Below are 27,868 nucleotides of genomic sequence, written 5' to 3' on the forward strand. Positions count from 1 at the left end.
TTAGAAATGCTCTGGTAATAACAGGCTTCAGGCTTCAGCAGGAACATTTCTGTTGTCGGTCGTCGCTTCCAGTGACGACACTCATCGGCCAATCAGTGGAAGGCAGTCGGCTGACGTCACGTTTTAGTAACGCTTCGGCTCGCTTGGAACCAGGGCTGAGGTGATACCAAAAATGTACCCGGTTGCAGGTACTGCGTGCTAGTGGAAACACGCAATAGCGCGCCGAGCCGTGCCGTACCGAGCCGAACCGTGCTAGTGGAAATGCGCCAAAAGTCCACAAATCCTCCCTCTGTCTGTGCTCCAAACCACAAGCTTTGAACTGCGCAACAATGCAGATGAACAACAAAATGACCCACAGTCATCATCATGCAACGCTGAGGACTGAGCAAAATAAAACTGCCTGACAAGCATACTGTTAATAGATGCACATGTAAACTGTTTGTTCATATTAATGATATTATTAATGTATTACATGACACATTAACTAAACATTTCCCAGATTCAGATGACATAGAAACGCATGTAATGCATAAACAAATGGTTTGTGCTTCCATTAACATGGTTTGATGACTATTTATAACTGTAAATACTCAGTATTTAAATATATACATGAAAAACCCACTAGACACAACAAAGTCATTCAGAATTATACCCTGTGCATTCAGTCTGAACATCTGAAGTGTGTACACAAACACTCAAAGTGTATGAGGTATTAGGTAATATATGCAACAGTTCACCACCTTCTTCCCTGATGCACCTGTCCACCGAGTGTGCATCAGACAATATTCTCGGCACTGCATATTCATTCTGGTGAAACATGACCAAAGCCGTGTTTGTTTACTTGCTGAAAGAACAAAAAGCGAGGAGTTTAAAACTCTATAAATCTAAGAAAAGCATTATGCCCTTCCTTTGTGGTGTACTACTGTTTAATCTAGTTTCAGATGAATAATCACACCTTTAGCAAAGTAAAGGTATTATCTGCTGCATGGTCTGGGATGGAATATCTCCTATTGTACTGGAACAATGGACTTCAGTATGACAACCAAGAAACATAAATATTCAGAAGAGGACACTTCTAAAGAACAGAGCCACCCAGCCACCCAGCTGTCAATCAGGATATTCATATTCAATTCAAACGCGGATTAGAGGCACAGAGATTGCCGATGAATGCATCACAATTGTTTTTGTTCCTGGTAGCTAAGTACATAAGGAGAATGTGGTTAAGCAATGTTCTTTTGTTCTGATCAGTGCTCAGACCTTGATGATTAAGTTTTAATTAAAAAGTCCTTGTTATCGTCAGACTAGATGGGAAATCAGGACATAAAATGCACCAGATGAATCAAGATTTGTCTTTATGAAGACGATACGTGATTGTATCACTTCTCACACCTACTGTCTGTCCAAGTCCCGAGAAGAGAGATAAGTATCAGCTGGAAAAGACTGCATGCGCGCACACACACACACTGACACACACACACTCAAAAACACCCAGGATGAAACAAAATGATCCCTTTCATATCCGCACACATGCACTGACCCCCGGTTACTTCTGCACCGCTGCCACTGAGAGACTGAGACTGTGTGTGTGTTTGTTCTCTTATCATCTGGTGCCCTGAAAACCGCAGCAGCTGCAGGTGTTTTTCACTTACAGTGTCATTTCTTTTTAACTTGGGGTTCATTGAAAGGAGACAAAGAAAGAGAAACAGTGAGAAGAAGAACAAGGTAGCCAGTAAGTGCCCTCTCCATTGCCTCTGTGCACAGGTGTGTGTGTGTGTGTACTATGACTGAGAGAAAGAGAAAAGAGAGAGAGAGACAGCAGGCAGACGGTAGTTGGGTTCAAAGGCTTGCGTCTAACACCCTGGGGTCTTCTGGAGCCCTGACACACACATAATGTTAATCACTGTCCGTGATCCGGTCTGGCTGGTGTTAACACTCAGGTGGAAGGAGCTTCTGTAGGAGATGTATTCAAAGACACGCAGTCATGCACAGACCTGAGGCCAGATGTTTGAATTATATGTATGCAGGTAAAAGAGACTATACAGGGAAGTTTAATGAGCAGAAATTGGTATTTTTTAAAAATATATAATTTGCTATTGCTTTACACATCAACTATCATCATGTGTCTTTTAAGTTGAGGGAGAGAGTTGTGTTAAAGGACCAGTGTGTAGGATTCAGGTGGATCTATGGGCAGAAATGGAACACAGTATTCATGATCAACTTGACCACCTGTAAGTCAGACCTGTTTTTGTCAGAATCCATATGAAGTACATATGGAGTCGTCCATACAGTGACCTTGAACAGACAAACACCTGAAGGCTGCCAAAGGTTTTCAAACACTCTTGGAAAAGGAGGGATCAGGTGACGGGCATTCAGTAGGTTGCAATCTGGGACCTCACCTCTAGATGCCACTAAATCCTACACCCTGACCCTGTCATGAGTTTAACGAACTGAGATATAACGAGAACGGGTCGAACAGACAGCCTGAGAACAATAATCCTCTGCCTCCATGATAGCATAGGCATAAAAACTCTGAGTTATGTGTACACTGCAGTTATTACGTGTTGAGCTGGAGTTCTGGTTTTCAATGCAATTTTATTCAGTTTTAATTGAATAAATCTCATAAGAAATCTCATAAGTATTCTTCGAATGCAGTGTTTCAGTGTGTGTGTTCTCTCTCTATGTGTGTGTGTGCTGTTCCTTTAGGATTTTTCTAATACAAGAAAGTTTTCAACCCTCTGACATGTTTTGAACGCAGCATGATATATGAATGTCAGAAAAGGTGATGGCACTAAACAGTGTAATTGTAAACACTTTCATCGTTCTCTTTCATTGTCATACCTTTATTACCTCCTGTCAGTCTGAATAAAGATAAGGAGAACACTTCATTGATGGAGACACAGGCAGATCAATCCCCCATAAAACAAGCAGTATTGGTTTATAAATCAGGTCTCCAGTCTCTGCCTGTGGCTGCTCAATAAGCATACATCAGCTTTAATGTAAGGAGTGGGATGAGCTGCCTGCTATCTGCAGCTAGTGATAGATGAGTACACACATACACACATGAGCAGAGAATATGCACAAAACATGCAAACACGAGAAAGTAAGATCCCCAACGTCAGTGTCTTTTACACCAGCGTAGGTACACATGCACATTTATCTACAGAAAGGCGTTTGTAGACTACACACACACACACACATACATACATATAAGAAATGTATTAAAGTGCTCTTTTGTCTCTGTAACTGTTGGCCTTTACTGTAGTATAAAAAGCCACTTTGCCTTTTCAGGGGTTATACAAATTTCACAGGAACCATCCATTTGACTAGTTGGTGAAGTCTAATGGTGCAGAGTGTTACCATTACAAAGAGTAATGACAGTTTGAAATGACTCCACAAAAGGCCATATTCCAATGTTGGGCTGATTTGTGGCCAAGTTTTTCCACTCAAACTGTACAGTTCATGGGTGGACCCCAGAAAAGTTAGTATTCAAAATGTACTCACAGAAGAAATAGCTGTACATGAATCAATGTACAGCATGCTGTCTTACATGCATACAGGCCTGTATGGTCATCTTACCATTTTCTTCCATTAACACATTATTCCAGGTTAAAGGTCCCATATTATGCTGTTTTTCAACCATTTCACATGGGTCTAAGTTGTCCAACCATATTGACTGTCGCTGTTACGGAGAAGTCTCAGCGGGCGGAGCTCACGTTTTTCTAGACTGGCCCAGGGGGAGTATAAGGAAGTACCGGGAGGTGGAGTCACTCCAAGTTAGGTGCCTCGTGACGTCAAGCAGCAGAGCACTTCCAATTCGCCTGTTTGGAGACACGATCTCAAAAAAGTGTAGCAATCAATTAATGAAATGAACAGACTTTTTTCACCTCCAGGCGTCATAGAAAGGCTACGGGAACACATAGGACGGCTACGAAACCAGTAGAAAGTGGATTTTGCATAATATGGGTGCTTTAATATTATTAGTCTGCCCACGCGTGGAGTCACTGAGGAATATGTGTAACCCAGTGAGATAAACTGTATGTGTGTAGAGGCAGTTATGCCGTTATTCATCTTACCCAGCAAGAACAGACACACATTATAAATGTTGCATTGTCTGCTACCAAATTTCAGGCCTCATTGAAGGATGAGGTGTTTATGTTAAATATGTTGGTGGCTTCAGGCCTTTGCTGTTCCATATTCATCGATGATGGTGTGTTCCCGCCGCAGGGAGTTCTGTATCTGCAATAAAGTGTCTTTTACTTGTTAATTCAAGAACACAGTCTATATCCTTTGGACTCCATAAAGTATACAGTGTTTTGGTGGATGATTCAACACTGCATTGAGTTTTCAAAACAGACAAAAACAAAGAGGTATAAATTAGGGGTGTACTGTCAACAGCCATGACTGTGACTGTGACACTGAAAACACACGTCTTAGGAATGTATTTACAGGTACGTGTCCTTAACCCTCAGCAACCTTTGATTCTAGAAGTAAGACTTCCACATGGTTTCTCTCGTGTACATAATCTCACCTTCCCAGGAAGTTCAGAAACAAAGAGAATACACACAACTGCATGACAAAAATGAATAAATAAATGAAACCAACCAACTGTATTTTCTGTATGAAGAATAACTAAATTGAGTTGGAAAATATCTAACAGGCTTACGTCATATGTTTTTTTTAAAGTCCACCCTTAACATTTGTACCTGGAAGTGAAATTCCTGGAATGCTTATGTGAAGTACGAGCCTCAACAGAAGTGAGCCACCATCAGTCCCAGCTCCACTGCTTTAAACTTTCTCTCCCCTAGTTAATCTCGGCATGAGGAAAACCCAATTACAGCTACTCTATTTTATCCATGCCCAAAATACTCCTCGTATGGCTTAAGCCCGCGTTTTAGCCTGATCAATGAAGTTGTCAGCATTAATTCAGACCGATTCCATCCAACAAATTCAAAGGTTTCATTGTGTGTCTGTACTTGTTGGGGGGGGGGGGTCAGCCAAAGTTCAGACCTCAATCCACCCCGAGGGGGACGGTTTCACACCGCAGTCTTCTCTAGAACTGACCCAGTTCTGCTATCGCTGCTTACCGCATTCAATGACTGGATTAAGCCTATCCACGGGACACTTGTGCATGTGTATATGTGTGCGTATGTGTGAGTGTGTGCAATTCCACTAGTGTGACTAACAAGCTTGGCTGTTGCAGTCCGGCAGATTGAGAGACACCTACTGCTAGTTAAAGCCTTTCGTACCCTGGGTTCATCGGCTCACTTCATGCGCTGCTGCTGCTCATATATGAGAAGATAGAGGGATAGGGTGAGGAACAGAGAGGTGAAACTGGTGTCAAATGCTAACTTTTTTTTATACGAATATTTTGGAAAAAAATGCAACATATGAAAAGCAGCAGAGCTTCATCAGTTTGTAGATTTTTTTTAAAGCCTTTGGGCTCTATTTTCGTGAACTAGGTGCAGACGGGGTGAGTCTGCCCTGCGCCTCGACTGAATTAACACAGATGAAAGATGAGGATGGATTACTGCTGTGCTGACACTACACACTGTGCCGTTGTGATGATCTGCTATATTTAAAGAGTTCATTTGCAAAAGCAGATAAGTGCCATTTTGAAAAAAATGAGCTGAGGCTTTGTAATTATTCTTTGCATAGTGTTGTTTTCAATAAAACTTTATTTTTTTGAGATATGTCTGTTTTGTTACATCTCAAAGTCACTCAACTTTGGTTTGACTGATATCACCTTATGTAAATAAAAAATAAAGATTCTAGAATTTTAAAAAAAAACGGAGTTATCTGCTTTTGCAAATGAACTCTTCATTTATTTATTTACTTATTGATTTATTGAGCCGCATCGTCACGCGACCATAACAAACTGACGTTCTGGTCCGGTCCAAGCTGGCAGTGTCCGGTCGCGCGAACAGACCTCACGGGCTGATGATGCAAAAGTAGTCTGGGAGGGAGGAGGTTATGATGTTATCCAGGTTTGCTCTGACATATTGAGAGCTGTTGCCCAGTAAAAAAAAAAAAAAAAAAAAAACACACACACACACACCTTTTCCATTAATAAAGACACTCATATTTAGTAACCTATATTTAAACCCGTGTGCACAGATCACAACATAAACAAACAGCTGTGCGTAAAGGAGGCATCACGGAGCGTCTCTCTTTTTCTTTTTTCTTTAGACTTTACCTGAGATGGAGATGTGGATATCTGCTCACTATCTGATGCCGAGGCTGATTGTGGTTTGCTGTGAGAGATGATAGTTTATTTATTTTCAGTTTTATTTGTTATGGTCGCGTGACGATGCTCGCTGGCCCCTAATAAATCAATAAGTAAATAAATAAATAAATAGCTGATCATCGCAACGGCACAGTGTGTAGTGTCAACACCTGCTCTTGGGACATCCACGGCTGCTTTTTTGTCCCATGCAGTCCCTCCCTGGTTTCATCTGTGTTAATTCAGTCAGGCTGAGTTTCCATTACGCAAGCCTTTGATCTGCCATCAGTGTGACGGGACAATCTATATAGATATACGTGTATGTGCTGATTCAGATACAATAAATAGGGGTTATTGTGATTATTATTATTATTATTATTATTATTATTATTAATTGCATTTAAATGTGCCTGGAACTGTGGAAACCTGCCTGTGAGGTCTTTGTGATGTGTGCGCACTGCGAGCTGGACAGTCAAAATACCAGTCCGCTGGCTGCGCTGCGCCTTGCGCTGAGATTAGACCAGGTTGGAGCTGGCGAGCTTTCGGCGCACTCTCCGCGCGGTCTATCTGCAACAAATTGTCACTGCGCCAAGGTGAATCTGTCCACACCTCCCCCTGCTGCGCGACCACTCCCATCTCGGCGCACAGCAGTCTGCCAATTTACCGAATCCGCTGCGCACCTTGTTGCACTGGAGGAAAATGCCACTGCGCCAGCTGCGCCCCCCTGAGTTGCGCCAGGAAAATAGGGCCCTTTATATCAGTCTGTGACTTCAAAACAACAAAAATCTGTGCTGTTAAGTTATGTCACATATCTAAATACACATTCATGTTCATAATAACGCCAGCATGCAAATACTGTGATACAACTGCACGTTAGCAGCAAAAAGTGGAAACTCAAACTTAATAACTGGCACTGATTAATACTATGCTAGTGGTTTACCAATACTGTGAGGCAAACAATTTCCATTACATCTCAGTGCCACGTTGGAGGATTTAAATCTTTACACATGAACAATACTTTGTGTTTTGCACAAAAACCAAAGCCATTTATACTTGGGGTTTTTGATCACAGATACCCTGAGCTGGTATAAACACAAGTACACTTTCATTTCTAAAGGACTACCAAATTATTACTCTGAAAAAAAAAAAACGAAAAAAAAATAAAACACACAACCTCATCTGTGCCACTCCACCTAACTTGGCATAAATAGGTTCAGATCGAGCCAGGAAAGAGGTGCAGGTGCACTGAAATCAACAACGATACAAATCTGGCACTCAAACTGGCTTCTATCTTTGCACTATTGCCAGAAACATGTGTGCCAGCATAAAAATAAAAGACACTGAGTGTAGAGACATGAGAACAAATGATGACCGTCACCTTCTGGGCCATAATGTAACAAATGTGTCATCCTTTGAACAACAATGTGGTAGATCTGTTATTGTTTCACATGAATTAATGTAGATTCCACTGATGTTTAAAAAACTGCCTCAGACATATCAAAAAAGAAATCATCACGTTGAAATATTTATCTTGTAGTGGGTAAAAATACTTTAAACACAACACGAATACAATCTACACCTGTGCATTGGAGGACATGGGAAAGGGATTGAATGTATGGACAGGTTGGCTCTGAGGCTGACCAGAGGCAGATACAGATAACTCGTGCATGGGATGAGTAATTGTGTTGATGGGGCTGCAAGTCAAGGAGTTCTGGCTAATGCATCCAGTTCATCAGTATGCATGAGAGAAATGTGGATAGTGAGAGTGATATCTTAATTAGAACAACTTTCAAAACCCCATCTCCACCCATCTCCCTAATGAGGGCTCACTTATAAATCATTCATTTTTTACATGGTAGATGAAACATGTATGTTTAAATCATTGGGCACACGAGTATTAAGTCTCTTACTTTACGTCTGTGGGATAAACAAACTGCCACGGAGACAAAACATGGTTCTAACTGATGCTGAACCCCCAATAACCCTTTTTTTCTGGGGAGGAGCTGTCTCCCGCTCCTAAAGTGTACTTTCATTTATGACAAGTCTGCTCTTCAATAGCAGCCTGTGATGTGTTATCTGGGCCATGTCGTGATATACATACCCTTTAATGACTAATTCAGTCTCTTGGCTTTCGTACTAAAATAGAACACACACATATGAGGGAAAAGGGAAATCAATTGAAATGTTGCAATGTCTGACAGGACTGTGCTCGAGGAGACAAAAAAAAAAGAAAAAGAAAAAAGAAAAAAAAAACATCAGAAGATGTCGCTTGCTTTTGTTTTCTGAGCGAGAGAGCGTGTGGTGTTGAGACAGGCAGAAGCTGTATGTATGTATGCAGGGTGCTGGTACGTTGGGGAATTTATTTTTTCAACTGTCTTTGATCACTTCCTGGCTTTGAAGTAACTCTCAGCGAATGGGGGAAAAAGCCAAGCAGAAGTCACCGCAAGTTCACATTGCAACTAGGACTCGGAAAAACTGCAATCTGCATAATTTATTCTTTAAACAGTTAAAATGCAAAGAGATGAGGAGATCTCTAGGTGCCCAACAAACCCGCCCCTCCGCCTGACAACCCCAATTAAACACTCTCCCTCTCCACATTTGTTCTCAATTACAGCTTGAAGAGCGACAACATGAGAGTTTCTAATGCTCATCAAGTGACTGATAAAGAGAGACAGTGGAAGGTAAAGCATGAGAAGTCTGGAGGAAAACACTGTCAATTCAGTTAGAATGAAGCATCTGATTTGTCAGATTTTGCCTTTAGTAGAGTAATCGTCGAATCATGTTGTGTTTTCCCTCATTGGTTCATGATCTCATTTGCGTCTTTTCCGCTCCAGAGAAAAGAGCTAAAACATCCAAATAAACAAATTTAACTCTTCAGTTGGCATCATATAACGATAAGCGGACATTCTCCATCCATCCTTTTCCTGATCTCACTCATTAGGCTCACGTGCACGACATGGATCACTGTCTCTCTTTTGGGGACAGTCAGTGTAGCGATGACGAGTATGAGTTTGTGCATGGACATGATACGCACAGTCGGTTCAGGGATCGAGTGTCACAGCACCATGGACAGCGCGGTTTTTTGTGCGCAGAGAGAGAGAGACACAGAGAGAGAGAAGCGAGGAGGCAGGTGGCCTTTCCGACCCAGGACCCCCTTTGGACAGATTAAGCACTGCTGATGTTTCTATCAAAACAGGCGTTATATCATGAATTATGTAAAATCAGATGTTCAGCAGCAGTGAGCACCCCCATATATGTTTTTCATAACCATATTTTGTGACAATTTGGTGACAAGATTGGCAGTCGAATCAGACTTCTCCGAATCGAATCAACAAATCATCGACTATTCAGGGTCACCCCAAAAGTGTTTTAGATTTTTTTTTTGTTTAAATTTATGATTTTCAGTTTCATCATATCATGTTATCAAATGTCAAACACTCAAAGCGGACTTGTAAAAAACACACATACCTATTTGTTTTTCAAAATTTGTGTTTTTCCCTTCAAACCATGAAATGTAAAGTACCTTGACAAACAGGATTTTTTAACATTAACATCTATTTTAGAATCCCAAAACATACAGTATTACATTACATATATTACATTAAGTCATTCATTGAAGTGTAACATTATATTACACAGTAACAGTAATTAAAGCTTTAAACACTGAAGTAACTTGACCTTAATTCTAAGTACTTAATCTTATCCCAACCCCAGCTCTAATCTATCTTTAATCATCTAGAGCCATTAGGTTCATCTCTAACTTTAATTTTACCTACTGGGAAAAGGTACCAAACTGTGCCCAACCTCAGGAACAGCGTGCTGTCAAAAGTGGGTCCTCACAAGGACGGATAAATCCAACCTCAAACAAGCTCTTCACCCACAGTATGATCCAGATTGAAGGTCATTGCATCATACAGCAGAGAATATCGAGTACAGACTGAGACTTGTGCAATATTTACATGCAGAAGTTACCCACAGCAGGCACTCTTTGTCTCACAGTGAAGAGATAACGTTGGCAGCCTCGCTCAAATTTCTTATTTCCCTTAACAAAAATAAAACTAATTTAAGGAAGATTTTATTCTGGGTTAGGGTTAACCCTTTTAAACTGTGTTTTAAACATAGCAATGGTTATACAAGTGGTACAGCCAACACTTGAGGTCAGAAAACACAGTGGTACAAGCTTTGTAGCGCTTTCTACTCATCTACCTCATGATGAGCTGAATGAAAAAGTACCTGAACCACCTTAATTTGATGTCTGAATTTAAAGAAGTGTGAAGTGTGTATTCAGACATTCACTATGTATGCTCTGTGTTGAATGATAATAAATGGTGTCTGATATATTTTCAAAGTTAAAATTAGATCTTGCCCTGACTAATCCATACAAATACAACTGTTTTCTTTTTTCAACAATTTAAAAAATGTTTATATAGTAGGTGGGATTAACTGAATTCTTGTAGTCTTGGTCATTATCAGACATGATATATGTGACGTTAAATGCTAATGACAGTCAATTGGTCTAATTTCATTTTACTGGGACTAAAAATGGACGCCACAATCAAGGCTTTCTTCAACAAGAAGACTCACCTGGCCAAGTATCATTCCCTTTCCTGTACACTGTTGACAAATCCATTGATTTTATGATTACTAGCATCATATTAAATGTTTTAATTTAGAATAATGTCTAATGAATGATTTCATTTTCAGTGCTCATTTATTGTACATGTTGACAGCATGTAGTAACAATGAGTGCAGCAGTGGGCTGACAGCAGCTATTTACACGGGGCATAATTCAGGCCACATCAAGCCTTTGGCAGGGAAACTCCACGCCTCTCAGTGATACGCTGAGCTTAATGACAACTCAGGGGAAAGGGGCATTAGCATACTGTCAGCATTCAAAAAGCTTTCAATTATATTGTTTGTGATAGCTGCAAAATCAAATGCTAATACAGTGACTATGTAAACAACAAACAAAAGGCTTTGTATCAAAGTTCAGCCTTATTGTGCGATTTGTTCTCTTATAAGCACGAAGTGAACAGGACAGTAAATTTGAGAATTAATTAAATGAGGTAAATGATGAGAGAGTCATTTGTATGTCTGATAAGAGACATCATCATTTACTAACATCTGGGAGGCAATGGATGACTGAGGACAGAGAACATAATGAAGCTACGGTGGAGTCCCTGCCTTTGATCTACGTCAGCTCTGCCCTTAAGAAGAGAGACGTGTCCTTCAGGACTGAATGTGTTTTTTGATGCTGAATGAAATGGGGCTAAATTTATCTGACAATCTACAATGCACTATGAGCATACATTCTCTCTCTGTTTCTCTCTCTCTCTGTTTCTCTCTCTCTCTCTCCCCAGACACTCCCAATTAAGCCTGAAGGGCCAAGCTTGTTAAACTAAAACCATCCTTTTCTGAAATGTCACAGCGTCTCCCCGCAGTGTGGCCGTCTGTAAGCAGCTCCATTGCTGATGCCAGCCTGAACCCCCTGGTGTGTCTCCTTGTGTGTGTTTGTTGGAGCGTGTTTCGTGAGAGCAAAATGTTGTCTCTTGCATTAACACTTTGCACTTGTTGTGAATGCTTGCTCGCATCTCTGACTTTGTATGTGTGTGTACGTGTTTGTGGTTGTTGCTTACCATGATGCCAGGTGGCTGGCGTGGTGCTCTAGCTGTTGTGTCTTTGCCTTGGTGTGTGTGCGTGCAATTCATTTTGTGCACATTCCTCTGAGCGTCGCCTCTGTCTTGAGTGTGTGTGTGTTTGACATCTCATTTGGCGGGCTGACAGGTTGAAGGATATGTGCTGTAATTGTTGTCTGACTGTCTTCATGCTGTAATTGAAAATGTCTTATAAGTGAAACTTTGTTCAAGATGTTTATAGCCGCATGCCAATTAACATCAACCCAGCTCTTCCGCTTACCCGACCAATTACCCGTGTGTAGCCCACATAGGCACCTGATAGGTTTACAGTGTCATTCTTGATTGTGTAAAAGGTTAGCTGGGGAAAAAAAAAAAACTGTCAGCACAATTTGTGACTTCTTATAGGAGAACACTTATCTTAAAACAACAAGATAATTATTTTGTGATCTAAAGATACCATGCCTAAAAAAACACTAGCAAACATTTCTGGTTTCCACTTCCCCCCTAGTCCTGCTATTTTATTTTTGTTTTATGAATTATAAAATAGTACTTAACAAACTGTGACTGTGTGTTGTGTTATTTTTATTCCTTGAAAGAATTTGTTATTCTTTAATATGAGAGGTTTGTGGCACAGCATTAGTTGAAGATGTAAATAGATTGCTCTTACTTTGCCTTAACGCAACACAGGGAAGAACTGCTTCATTTTGGCGAATAACAAATGGCATGCAGCTACAAACTCGCCAGTGCACGCACACAGAAATAAACACACACAAACACACTGTGATTACATTATTCATAGCACTGCAGAGAGCTTTTACAGAGAGGCCGACTAACACACAGGATCAGCTGTAAAACACTGAGCGGTAACAGCGTCTGCTAGATTGTCTTACACTGAGAGGGAAAGATGGTGCGAGGAAGAGAGAGAGCTAGAGAGAGAGCACATGTCAGTCATTTAGGTATGCAAGGGGTGTCTTCTTGCATTAACACCATGAATTGCACTTATTGATGTTTTGTGTGTGTGTGTGTGTGTGTGTCTCCACGTCTGTAGTCTTAGTTGCTTTCACAGTTTAATAGGCAGGGGTGTCAAGCAGGAGGTAAGAGCAAATTCATACTTAATAAAATGAGTTTGCTGCATTACTCAATACACACGCGCACGCACGCACACACTTATCATAATGTTTTAGATAGTTGCACACACTATTTACTTACATCCATGTAAAATAGACACAAAATGCTGGCATGCAAAACATAGTTTTTACAGCTGCAAGAACAATGCTTCACTTCAACCTGTAGGCCTCACAAAAAGTACTGAGACAAAAACACTTAATGATGATAAATGGCGTAAGAACTGGTTGCTTCACAAAGAAGCACTTTCTCTGCCTCCCTCAGCTCTTTCTCTATGCCTCCGTTGCCTCCCTTTAGAGGGAATGTGCATCACCCTCGAAACTTTATTCATAAAGGCTCATTTTATTTCATGCAGCTACGTTAAGCACAATTTGCAACAAGGAGCTCAGAGATATTTAAAGCAGCGTGGTGTGAAATCAGTAATAAAAATGACTCAATAGTAGGTATTAACACTTCTACATTTACAGCTGGTAGCTATAGCTTTAATTGGGTTCTAATTAATTTATTGATGAGAACTAATTCAGAATCAAATTATGACATTGATGCTTTGATAACAAGTCTCATTCTCCTAAATTAATTTTTTTTTTAAAGAAGAAGAAGAAGAAGAAAATAATGCCAATACTGATGGCAATCACATCACGTTGAATATGGCAGGTTTTCAAAATAATTGAGATGAACTGCAAGAATCATTATAACAGTAACATTAATCATTTAACCTATTTAAGTCAGAGAAGACAAGCATGTGTGTGTCTCCCAGCCATAATAAGGAATAATTCTGATTCAACTTACCTAACACTAACATAAATCATTATCATTGATCATGACCAGCTTGAGTGCTAACCATCATGTGATCATCATGTCATGTGAGACAAGTGCGACAAAACTGGAGGGAAACATCTAAAAATGACACAGCAGTAAGAACTGTAGGAAAATATAAGACCACAGCAAAAAGTTGTTTTTTTTCTGGGGACTACAAGTCCAAAAGAACTTTATTTTCTTTGGAACCAGAGTTTAAACTTTATTATGGTTCCTGCCCCCCAGAAATTCCTGTGCAGGCAGTATTACTTTCTGATCACACAAGAATTACTGAGCCAGAGTTCTCAGTGCTGAACATCACTCAATGGTCAAACACAGGCTTGGTGGCCCCTGCTACTTGTGTATTAATGTATTTGTGTGATCATCAAAAATTGACAAAATCATATTTTCTGATTTAAAGAGAGGGCATCAAACAGGAATAACAAAAAAAAGGGACAATGCAAGGCAAAAAATTAGAAAGTGAATGGGAAACAGAACTTGATTTGCAATTTTAATCACTAAAAGGCACTCAAAAATAAATAAACTGCCTAGCAGATGGTCACTACTTTGGAAGCAAGCTGAAGTGTTCGGTCTGTATTTTACCTCTGTCTTTTCTTTTTATTCATTCATTGCATCTACTCAGACTTAAGAATCTCCACACACTAAATAAAAAGAACAACACAATGACATAAGAGGACTTTAAGTTCTTGTGGGATACTTCACCCAAAATTAATAATTCACCAATTTTCTACTCACCGCCATGCCAAGGAAAGGTTTGGAGAACTTTCGGAGTCATCAAAACGCTTCCAGGGAGGGTCCAGCTGGCAACGGATTTTCATATAATGGCGGCGGATGGAGTTCACTTTTGAATCGTCCAAAACACACACTATGAAACATCCAAATACCTCCATAATGCTCATCTGTACTGACCCAAGTGTCCTGAAGCCGCAACATGAAAAAGTCGTTCGGAAAAAAAAATTTTTTGATCTCTGTTTTTAGCCTTGCTTTGCTTCCTTTGTAGCTCCCAATGGCTGTGCAAGATGCACAACATTTGCTGCGAGATGCTCTTCTGTGTTTACATCATACATCCAATGGTTTACAGCGACAAACAAACAACTCGCAGCAAATCTTGCACATGCGCACAAACATCAACAGAGCCACTGGGAGCTACTGCTACATCAAGGCTAAAAACAGAGATGAACTTAATTTTTTCTGAACAACTTTTTCATGACATGGCTTCAGGACACTTGGGTCAGTACAGACGAGCAGTATGAATGTATTTGGATGTTTCATAGTGTGTGTTTTGGACGATACAAAAGTGAGCTCTATCTGCCGCCATTATATGAAAATCAATTGCCAGCCGGACCCTCCCTGGAAGCGTTTTGATGACTCCGAAAGTTCTCCAAACCCTTCCCTGGCATGGCGGTGAGTAAAAAAAGGTGAATTATCTGGATGTTGAGTGGCGAAGGAGGTTAAGCAGGTGCCACATGTTTAGAGGCTACAGTCCTCGCTGCAGGTGGCCCCGGTTCGAATCCCGCATCGGGCAGCCCTTTCCAGCATGTCATTCCTCCTGTCTCTGCCTCCCCATTTCCTATCTCTCTCTACTGTACTGTCTAATAAAGGCATGAAAAGCCAAAAAAATATACTTAAAAAAAAGGGAATTATCGATTTTGGGTGAAGTATTCCTTTAATTACTGGCACCATTTCATTAAAAAGGCCATTATATACTAACTACACACACTTTATATTGTTGCGGTGATCTGTGCCTTAATAGTAAACCAACAAAATATATTCATTTGTTTCTTTAAGTCTAACAAAAAGACTTTTGTTCTTCCACCAGCCAGTAGTCTCGCTGCAGAGCCAGTACACAGATATTTGACTTGTTCATATCAATTTAGTTTTTTTTTTCTTCTTCTTCTTTTTTTTTTTTTTTTTTAATTGACCTACATCTGTCAGATGTATAATAATATAAATCTAGTATGCAAGAATCACTGTGATCCACACCACTGGTGGTCAGAAACTCCAGTATAGCCTTTAATTATGTACCACAAAACCCATACCAAGCATATGGTTGTGCTATAAAACCACTGGTGTCTCATTCGAGTGATGCAATCTTAATGTAATAAGAAGGTTCACAAACATATCATTTCTCATAGAAAATAAAAAGCAAGGATTTTAGACTCCATTCTGTGCAGTAAGTCCACAAGAACCACAAAACCAGAAAGCAAGTGCTGAAGTGAAAATCCTATACACGTGGAGGAGCGTGCCAGTTGGAGCATAGGTTACAGGGGTTATTGTCAGCTACTAGGTTTGATTAACATCAGCCTTTACAGCAGCAGACTGACACTCCGAACTTCACCCAGGAAATGGATAGAGGATTAGAGGAGTATTGTGACCAAATTCACTGGGTTTGAATGAGAGAAGAAAAAGATTATTTGGCTTTAGCTGATTGGATAGCGTGTCCTTTTTTCCACCTCAGTGGAGCTGGAGCCCTTTATTCAGACTTCAGACAGCTCATCTTTTCTCTTAAGGTTTGTAAGTCAGAACCAGAGAGCTTGTTTGTCAAATATCTGCAGCTGGTCCTTTGTAAGGGTTTATCTCATTTTACACCAAGACTGTTTTGCACTCTTTTAGAACTAAATGGAGTAATGTGATATGGAGATTTTTGTCTAACATCTGTGCTTATACTACAGATAAATTACAGGAATCTGGAGAGTAAAAGAGCTTTAACCAACGAATACTGCTCTCTTCATGCTAGAAACAACACAGATTTTATTCTGACTTACGTTTTACTTGTACATTTTAAGCTTTAACCAATACTTCTGTTCAGAATAACTTTGAAAGGCGAAGTACATCCGTGCCAATACACAAACAACAAGGAGCACAAAGGTCAATGCTTTGCTCTTAAACATTCAATTATGGTATTTTACTAACATCCCAAATCATTCAAACTTGTTGCTGTATTTCTTTCCAACTTAGTCAAGCAGCCATTGCAGTTACAGGACCGGTTGGCTGTAAACCCGGGGTTGAAGCATTAGCTAGCCAGCCACCTCAGTCGTTCTCCTTCAATGCCCACGGCGCTCCAGTGGTACCTTGTGTGGAGGCTTTTAATAACGACACTTGTTTGAATCCTGGAACAATGAGCAGCGGCCGCCTTTCAGGGCTGACACTGCAGTAAAATGCCATCACATTGCCCAAAAGGCTAAACTTAACCCAACTGTGAAATCTGCTTCTCTGAGAGTGAACAGTGAAGGAAAAGGAAGGGAAGACAAATTGCTTTAGTTTATGGGGCCATAGGCACTCTGATAGGTGACCTTGTTGTGGTTGCTTATTGCTATAAATGGCAAAGAGTAGAAAAGACTATTTTTCAACTTGTGCTTCTTTTTGCCTCTTTCAAATATGATGTGGCACACTGGGTTTTTACAAACACAAATGCAAACAGAGACAGATTTATGTTACACACAGCAGGACCTCTTCCTATTTAAATGTTTCATGCTGTTACATAATCGCACATTGCAACTACTTTTTAAAAATGTTTATCAAAACAAACTTTCTGGTTTTGTAGTATTACAGTGTACATGCAATAATGAGTCCACCCATGCATGAAAGATGGCTGAACACACAACAGGAACGCACCACAACAAACAAGTCTGCAAATGCATTACAACCTGTCTCTAAAACAAACTCCATTTGCCATCTGTCTTACTCCTCAGTCCTCAAGAATGAGTTTATCTTCCATGACTAAGCTTGTCCCATCACACAACAATTAAAGAATGTATAAGAATAGGAAAAACGATAAAGGAACAGAGACGAGTGAAGTCACCGTTTTGGTATAGTCTGGCTCTAATCACAGCTGCTGTCTCACCCTTGCCCTGCTGATTGCGATGCAGCTGTGAGTGCAGCTGGGAACCCTCTCTGACCCATGTCACAAGATGAACCGTAATCAACTGTATGAGGACATCTGGTTCTGGATGGTGAATGGATGGAGGGAAGTGGTGAATAGTCTTGAGAGCGTTTTTCAAAAGGGCACTACAAGCAAAGCGTTAGTTTTCTGGTGGTTTTTGGATAGATGAATGATTTTGGAGAGGAACAAAACCGCCCTATGTCATCCAATTTGTACCACTGATTCTGCCTACTGTGCATCTTGTTCATTCTAGTAAAATAAATGTTGGGGTACGGTGTCCTGATCCGTCACAATGTCACAAACCAGTCAGCGGGACACAGATAAAAGATTGGGTTTGTGTCACCAGCTTCCTTTATGTTAAATTCTTTGCAGTAAATGTAGAACAGTTGCATGTGTTAAAATTAGTGATGTTCCAGTGGCACCATGCGTGGTATATTGTTACTTGTCAGGATTAATTCGATGTAGGAGTTTGGTCAGCAAATTAAGCTGTGTATTTAAATTCTATAACCTAGTAACCACCCACTTTACATTAAGTGGGTGGTTTCTCTCCAAGGACACAGGATACCTTGTAGACTGCATATCTGCCTATTGTATTTTTAGTCATGTAATTAACTGTAAACCAGGCCTTTACATGGTTTAAAAATAAGTTATGCTGGGCCTCCATAAAGGCATTTTGCGGGTGTTTAGCTCAGTTGTTGAGGCTACAGTCCTCACTGCAGGTGGCCCCGGTTCGAATCCCGCCTCGAGCGGCCCTTTCCTGCATGTCATTCCCCCTCTCTCTGCCTCCCATTTCCTGTCTCTCTCTCTTAACTGTGCTATCAACTAAAGGCCAAAAAAGCCCCCAAAAATATACTTGTAAAAATAAAGGCATTTTTTTGTACTGCAGCTTTCCCCCTGACTGGTGGTGCCAGCGATAACCCCAAGCTCATATCAGAGAGTTGAGGATCAAACTGGGACCAAGCCAGCCAGGTAATCTGTCACACCAAGGTAGCCTTTGGGACAGCGGGTGGTACAACATTGATATACACAACAACATACAAATACATACACACACTCCATTCTCCTGTAGTTCTGTGCACAGCCTGAACTTCAACACAAACACAAGACAGACAGCACTGAGTCAGCAAATGCTATGAAAGAGCTCTAATGTTGGAGTCTTCACTTTTGACCACAAACTGGATTCACCAATGCACTGCTATCTGTAAATCACACACACACACACACATACACATACACAAACAGCCTTTGACAGTACCAGAAACGCTCTATGCCAGCACACTAACAATTAGGGGTGTCACGATTCTCCAAATCCTCGATTTGATTTGATTTTCGATTTTAGGGTCACGATTCGATTCGATTCTCGATTTTTTTTCTTTTTCTTACAGCACAGATGCCTATGCTATTTTCAGACTAGTCTACGATCATTGGTTTTATTCATCAAAAAAAAAACATCTTATTTCAAAAGATGGGATACATATAAGTGATGCAATTTCCATAATGTATCACATTAGGCACTAATGGTCACATTTAAATAATTTCTTTACAATATAAAGGTAACATGCCCCCAAAAATCATGATCCAGGGGCCAAAATTGCCCCCAAGGTTTTGAAACAAATATATTTATATCTGTACATTATCATAATTTTATTTTCATTAATTTACCGTCGTGTCTCATTATTCTCCTGGTGTCGGCTTAATGTAATGTAAACTAGATTGTGCTGATACGCGAGAGTCATGTGGCAGACAGCGGGGCAGAGCTGCAGCTGCTGTGCTGCCATGGACCTGATGATCAGGTCCTGATCAGACTGGCGGTGCCCACAGTCAATCAGTCCCGGATCCTCCACCGTCACCAGATCCCCCGAAAGCCCCCGCAAATAATACATCGACAAAAAGTGGCAAGCTGCACCTTTTCGTCAGCTTATTATTTGCGGGGTTTTTTTTTTTTTTAAATCTTATAACATCTCTGCAACATGCGGCTCTCAGTGCTTGTCGGTGTTGTGTAGTTAGAACTGTGTCTCCCTCCTGTTTCCCAGGTAGGAGGGGGACAATAGCCCGCCAGGGCTGGGTGATAAAACGCTATAAATTGTGAAATAACTTTTCTTTGATAGAAATATGAGACGTGGTCGATAGTTTTCATTCATCCATGTTTTGGCAAATAGCCAATGATATTGAGCGTTCCGCTGCGCCGAACCAATCATGTGGCTGGAATAGAGCCAGTCAACATGTGCATTTGTTTGGGTTGCTGCAGACGTGCACATCAGCTGACACCGCCGGTAAAATAAAAAAAAAAAAAGAGAGAGAGAGAGAGAGAATGAGTGAGTGTTGTCTCGAAATAAAAAGTAAAGGAAAACTCGGACCAGTGACTGACAAGACGCTTGGTGCGCAATGGGGACAACGGGCAGTTGTAGCTTGGGGGGGATCGTCGATCCTCTCTTTGACTTCGATGCTCGAGATCGTGACGTAATTTCGATCGATTTCGATAAAAAATCGAAATCGTGACACCCCTACTAACAATCCTAAACACTGTATTCTCCACAAATTATCTGGTCTTATTTGCCAAAGAGTTAGCATCTACCAATAACATGGTGGGGATGAAGAATGGTGATGAGGAACAGGAGGGGGTGAAGTGAGGAAGCAAAACTGAAAAAGAAAATGCTTTTGGAAATCTTTGATATAGGACAACACCGGAGATTAGTGTATGGATGCAATATATAGAAAATGGACTCTTCTAGAAAGATGGAAAGCCACTTACATACACGTTATCATTTGTAGCTGTTGCATGCATTGTGAAAATACATGAAATAGATGGAAATCAAGCTGTGCAGATACTCTATCAGCCACCTTATCTATCCGCATTTCTTATCTGACTAACAGTGTGATGCTTCAGTTCTTCTATTAAACACGCCAAATGAGAAATTGACTCCCTGGCTATAGTACTGTAAGTCTTCACATGTTGATTAAAGAATATATTAACAAATGAAGGGAACAGACAGAAAAGAGTGAAAAGAATAGAGAAGGGAATATACATAAGACTCTTAAGTGAGGGGGCCATTTGGGTAGAAAGTGAGAACTGTAAATAGCAGACTAAAGATATAGACGTCCTGTTTGATCATGCAGTTCAGCTCTGTTTTGAGACAGCAAACAGCACAAGAAGATATGACTGGGCTTGAGGTCCTTGAAGACATTTCACCTCTTAAACAAAAGACCTCTTTAGTTCAAACCGACTCGTGGATAGCTCCAGCATTTACTTTGTGGTGTGGTCGGTGAGAAGACTCAGTGACTGGCCCAGCCATGATGTGGGTTGTTAATATCATATGAGTCACAGTGTTTGATATAAAATTCATCACATTAAAAGAACGCAGTAACAGAGGAGGTGGTCAACGACACCACTTATGTGCTGCTTCCGATGCAGTATTGAGATCACTCCCCAGACAACTTAACACCTAACCAGACCATGAGTCAGGTGACCCTTCCGACTCACATGATGGCCAGCTGGGTCAACTATTTTCTTCAGTGGTACTCATGGTGTAAATGACCCCAAAAGAAGTTAAATGCCTGGAACTCCACAGTAGATAGTACTGAAGAGGCTATTTCACAATGTGAAATAATATAATGATAATTGCCGTTTTTTACAATCTGGACCTTATTTCTAGCATAAAATACGATCATTTACTCACCCAGATAACTTTGGTGTCATTACAAGTCGTTCCGATGAAATTAGATCCAGCCGAGAGCCGCGTATATCCATATAATGCAAGTACACAGGGCAGCACAATGCAGCCTCTAAATAACGCGAAACTCATTCATTTCTCCAATATTTTGTTATGATACGCTAGTGCTATTCCCCTCTGAGTCCGGGGTTAGCTGTTATCAACATCCGGGGTCTGTAGGTTGAACTACTAACCTCTGACCTGGATGATATCATCTCTGAGCGCCGCGGGGCTTGTTGCTACTGCTAATGCTATGGTCAGTTTCTGCGTGTTTCTGAGTTGTCAGAACAAAATGAGCAGCTGGACAAAGTTTAGCTTCCACAGCCTTCCTCTCCGCAGCCTGGACTCACTAAAGCGCCGGCTAGTTGTGCTAAAAATTGACCCGAATGCCAAAGTGGAATGATTATTATCAGAATGAGCCGGGCAGCGGTCAGAGATGACATCATCCAGGTCAGAGGTTAGTAGGTCAACCTACAGACCCCGGTTGTTGATAACAGCTAACCGCGGACTCAGAGGGGAATAGCACTAGCGTATCATAACAAAATATTGGTGAAATGAACGAGTTTTGCGGCAGATAATGTGTTATTTAGAGGCTGCATTGCGCTGCCCCATGTACTTCGTCGGAACGACTTGTAATGACACCAAAGTTATCTGGGTGAGTAAATTATCATATTTTATGCTAGAAATAAGGCCCAGATTGTAAAAAACGGCAATTCCCCTTTAATCCAGCTGCTTTTGTAAAGCTGTAAGAGATACCATGACCTGGATGACTGAGACTGAGACTGAGAGCGCAGTCCAACATTCTATGTTGTATGTACAAGCCATTTTCCCCAACGGTTTCTTGATATTGTGCGATCAGGAAGACTTCTTCTAACAAAATGTTATGTTTATGAATCATAAGCAAAATACTAGATAGAAAAGTTGGGAAACTCACCAACACATGAGCCGTCAAGCTCCTCATATCCAACGCTGCAGACGCATCTTCCCAAGGGGACCAACCAATCACCATCAGCTCCACAGAACAACTTGGGTGTGTCTCTTTCTTCGGCATGATCAATGCATGCTCCCCTCACCTCCACCAGTGAGGACGAGTCCACCCGAGGTACCGTGTCTGGAAACGAGGCCAGGTTCCTCAGCGTGAACGGACATTTCTTATAGTAAACCCTCACTGAAACCAAGGCTATGCAGGCACCAATGTCCTGGAATGCCAGATAGAAGCCCTTCCTGGTCATGGGTCCCACCTCGCGCACCTCTGTGTTGAGCTTGAGGATGCGATCTCCGAGATCCATCTGAGTGAAGCTCTCATCTGCAGCGATGGTGTCGATCTTGGTGTACTGTGCAGGCTTGAATTTGACACCATGAGCTTCATCAGTCTCATGGTAGAAGAGGTTGAAGGTCTCCTTGCAGGTGCCAGACACCCAAGGAATGGAGTTGCAATCACGCAGGGTGAAGCGAAGCTCCACGTAAATCTTTTGAGCCGCCTGTCGAGAGATCCAGTTGGAACGGAGCCAGTTGTTCTGATTGGGCTCCATCACATTGCAAACCTGGAAGGTATGGATGGGCCGGTTGTGCTCGTCCATCTCCGTGATGGCATCCCACTAAAGAGAAAATAAGAAGGGGCATATGGTGGTGGGGTAGAGGAGGAAATAATAGGGAAAGAGAGAAGCAAAAAAGCAATTAATAAATAGAACAAGTAGTTGAATTTAGTGCCCCAAGAGGCACCAGGTAATGTTAAAGTCATGGGCAGAATAACCAACATCTTGATGGTTTCCCTGGTGGAGCTAAAATATAAAAATTGAATGTGGTGGCACAAAAGAAAGCACAGTGAAATAATTTCCATTTGTGCGCAAAAGCATGGAAGACAATAACTTAGTTATTGTCTAGAATAAATGGTTGTTAAATGCTTTGTTTGTTTTCACCTGCTGTTTTCGTATAGGAAAATAGACCACTCCGTGACTACAGATGTTAAATTGGTACTTTTTTTCTGAGTTTGAAATATAGCAGAGATGGAGACATCAAAACAGACTGGAATGCACTATAATATATGCTCTGATATACTGTACAAGAGTGTAGGGAATACAAACAAGCAAACTAAGTCAAAGAGGGTAAAGTAAGGGGGGTCTGAGATAATTAAGAAGTTGTGTCTTCTAATTGCATATCAAATTGGATGAACTACAGGTGAATGTGTAGCATGACCTTCATGGAGATGCCGCTTCACTGTCAGGTTTCTGACTTGGACCTGTACACTGAAGGCTTTGTAATACTGATGCGATGTGACAGAAATGAAACATGCAAGCATACAGTGGGGGTGTCTATGCATACCAGGGAATCTAACACTGTCTATTCACTTGCATTATTTACAGAGAGAATTACTGGAAATGTGGTGCTGTACATTTGATAACTAATTGGAGATTGAACTGAATGTACTTTACAAGACAGACAAGATAGATCAATCAAAGTTTGTTAGGTGACTTCTGATGGATGGTGTTTTACCTCTACACCATCAGTAAATCAGTGCTGTGCCATCAACTCCATAAGGCACCATGAGACCGAGTAGAACATCCCCCCCAGAGATCAAGTTTGGCGACCGCAAACTTGTAACTCAAGTTGTAGCGACTTCAGTACAGCCAGGTAGCAAATACTGCTGTCTATGGAGCCACAGCCAACCACAGATTTAAAAAAAGCTACCGTACTCATGGCCACAAATAATGCTCAAAACAGCACCATACTTTGTCAACTGTAAAAATATGGTCCCAGCACATAATACGAGGCATCAAACACCTGTTAGAAACCATGCAAAGCTTTTGACAAGCTTTTGAGTGTTAAAGGTTGGGTCTGGAGTTTTGTGCCCAAAAATAAACATTAGACTTGTACAAATGAAATCCATCTTAATCATCACCTATGGGCTTCTAGGCCTGTGTGGTGGGGGCTGTGTCTGCGGTATTGCGGCCGTTGTAGTGAGCTAGCTCGACGATAACTTCGGCTAGCGCTAGCGGTTAGCATCCGCCGCTAACACCCGCTTCTTAGTTCACCACAACGGCATAAAAACATACACGGAGGCTCCCGGTGTTGGCGAAAGGTCGGCTAATCGGCCCACGGCTCCAGCGGTTCTTTCAGACTGTATTTCCTTTCCTTTGCGGTCCTGACAACGGCTGCTGTCAGGAGCAGGAGGCTACACAGCTTAGCCCGAGAGGAGGGGCTGAGTTTCAATGTTTTGTTTACAAACTGCAACAAACAAAACTCCAGACCCTACCTTTAAGCGGTACCCACGGCCCATTTACCATTGTATGTCACTAAACTGTCTGCGTTAACCTCCTTTGGCCTTGCAGTGCCATGTTGATTGTTATTGTATTTTATCTATGCACTGCCCTATGCCGTGTGCATAAGTTTCTTTATGCTTTTTATTGTTAATTAATTTTTGTGTTGATTGAATTATTGTTTTATTTGTATACTGTTTTATTTGTACACAGTAGCACTGTGTACTCATACTACGAAGGGTGCTATATAAATTAAAATTTAGTTTATTTAGGCTACTCTTACTTACGTTGAAAAGAGACAAAAACAGAACTCACCCACTCTCCTCCAGCTGCTTCCTACTAATGCGGAAGCCCTAACAAATCAATTACCAAGTGCAGTAGAAAGGTAAGGAGTCCAGTGATGTTCATTTCTAAGGCAAGCTGGCTTTGCTGACTGTGATAGTTTGAGCAACTCAACTCCCTCACACACTGTTATTGTTACAGCACTGTCTGTGCTGAAGTCGCACCAACTCGAGAAGTTTGCGGTCGGCAAAATTGATCTCTCGAGGGAGTGTTCTACTCGGTCTCACAATGTGATTCATAGACCATGGGTTAAACTTACGCCGGAATATCCCTTTTAAGTCAAATATAGCAGCTAAGACATCTAACTCAAAAAATGTGCTGATGACACGGTCCTGGTTGCCTGTCTACAGGATGTAACTAGCTCTACTTACTCTCAACCACTGACCACATTGCCACTTGGTTTGACAGTAGCTTCTTTGACCTTAATGTCAGTAAGACCAAAGTGCTGTGTCTGGGAGGGAGGATAGAAGCAGTCAGTATAGGACCTGTCTTCAAGGCACTTATTATGAAAGGGCAGGAAGTGAAGCAGGTCACTCACATAGTCAAGGTCTCCCTTGCCAGGAAAAAAAAGGGGACAAAAAAAATCATTTGTGCCCTTTGGCTGCGAGTATTCTCAATAGGGACATAATAAAGAACCACCCCTACGACCTGTGAGCATTGCTACTAAAAAATGTATGCATTTTGTATATTTCATACATCTGATTCTTCTGTTTCCACATACTGTATTGCAAAAGACAAATTTCTACTGCATGCAATTCCAATGGACAATGATGATTTAATTGTTTTCATAAAGCCACCAGATGTATTTTAGCTTTCTCACGAGCTATCTCACTTATTTTCAGACTGTATTCATAAATGAATGAGCATCTGAATCAATTCTTCCCTTGGCTAACTGTAGGGGTCTGTCGTAGATTTTGTACAAAAATTTCAAATATTTAAATTAAGATCTTTTCTGGATTTAAAGAAATTAAAGAAATGATAATCTCATCTACACATGAACGAACAAATACTGTGTCCATTGAAAAAATGGGATCAAAATTAAATACAGATGTGATTGTTAAAAAAAGATCAGCAGCATTTGTACTGCCTACATGAACTAACTTCACTTGGAGTGCTGTTGATATTCAATTATCTAATCTTAGGAAAAACTCAAAAGAAAAATGTAAGGTCCGACGTTAAGGTTTTTCCCTATTCTCAAATCTACTTGCCCCATCTAAATTCTTACTTGCCCTGCCTAAGAAGTTTTTTTCTGTGTGATGCATACTTTCGCTCATGACTTACTGGTATATCTTACTAAAATCCATTTCCTGTTGACTGTATACAACACTACACTACACAACAGTTCTTTCTTCAGAAAGCAGTACAGTATGTATTATTATTTATAATTAAATTAAATGGCAATCATTGCAGATATGTGAAATTAAATGCTATTTCACATTATTTTACCAGTAGCAGTTACACCCTCCCTGCCCTATCTGAAGAGGTGAGCCACCTGCTTAATGCCCAAACACGGTTGAAATCTTGAACTGAAGGGCCTTTAATGGCCAAAAACATTAACCTGGACAACATTTTAGCAGATATCTGGCTCCTCCAGTCAGATTTTGCATTCACATGCTGCAGTGGACAGTGGACAATTGCTTCAGTATTAATTCAGTATCTAAAAAAATGTATCCAACTATATACTCTCAATACTTGGTTGGGGCCATTTGACTTGAACTACTAGCCCAGACCTTTCCATGTTATTCTTGAGATGCCCCTGTAAAACTCAAGGAAGTGGGACATTGAAACAACAGTGACAGGCAAACAGCCAATCATCTAACAGTTGTGTAGTTCGGTTGAAGCACCGTCTTCAGGTGTGTTTATTGCCAACACAGGGTTATAACCTAAAAAGGACACGTTAGCTCGTCGGTATGGTAACGGTAACAGGTGACTGTTACTGCGTGCGTCTGCCCCGAGTCTGAAACAGCAGCGGCGTTAATGAAGCAGCGTCAGGCCGCTCACCGTCAGCGAAACGCTCGGTGAAATTGCCGATTAAATACGACGAGCCGCAGGCGACATACGTAGGCTATCTCACCTGGTAGAGCACAACCGCTGCAGTGAGTTCGATTCCACCTAACAGTCCCTTTGCGCCACGTCAAATTCACCGTCAATCCCCCCTCTCACTCTCTCTCCCCCCTCCCCCTGTCTTTCTCCAGTGTCCTTTCAAAATAAATGCATAAAAGTCCGAAAATAAAAAATAAGAAAATCTGAGTCAGTGCTTGCCCGATCGGGCATGTCTGCGCAGGTTCTGCTGGCCCGCTGGAAATTTTTACTTGCCCCAGGCATTCGGGCAACCGTTCATGTCGGACCCTGTAATGAGTGTGTTAGTTCTTATGCACCCTCAATTTATATTTATTTTCCTTTAACTCTTTGTAATACTTACATTTGGATCGGTTTTATGGAGGTGAGTTGTCTGTGTGTTCTGTGAACTTGCTGCTCCTTGAAGAATAAATAAGGAATCTCGAATTGAAAGAAACTAACCATCCCTTTTCCTCTGATCCCATCAGATCTTTCTCTGAGAATGATGTCTGACTTGAGGTGCCTAGTCATCAGCTCAGCAGCTCCCTGGTCACATGATCAGGGAGTATGGCTGCTTTGCAGGGTTATGAGGTTGCCTGTTCCAATGCTGATGGGAGAGAAGTTAATGGGGGTTTTTAGCCCCCTGGCCCACCACCAGCCTCTGGTTTTATTAGAGTGGGGACTGGCTACATGGATGACCCCAAAACCACCCCAACATCGACCTCCAAGAATCAAATTACCTGCCTGGGAAAAAGGCTTCCTAAATCACTTTGCTTATAATGCAGCCCTGGACCCTCCATGAGGTGCACCGTTTGCCTTTG

At 41.2% G+C, this 27,868-nt stretch overlaps 1 protein-coding gene across 1 annotated transcript in view; it reads right to left on the reverse strand.

Moving 5' to 3' along the window:
* The window catches only part of LOC311004390 (ephrin type-A receptor 6-like), a gene marked incomplete at both ends in the record, with an annotated part of 173,912 nt that overhangs the window by 101,325 nt on the left and 44,719 nt on the right, over nt 1-27,868 (reverse strand). The window contains one exon of the mRNA XM_083996441.1: nt 22,325-22,988. Coding sequence (XP_083852567.1) covers nt 22,325-22,988 — 664 coding nt within the window. The remainder of the gene's footprint in view (nt 1-22,324; nt 22,989-27,868) is intronic.

The sequence above is a fragment of the Trachurus trachurus genome, assembly GCF_905171665.1.
Source record: "Trachurus trachurus genome assembly, chromosome: 21".
Lineage (NCBI taxonomy): Eukaryota > Metazoa > Chordata > Actinopteri > Carangiformes > Carangidae > Trachurus > Trachurus trachurus.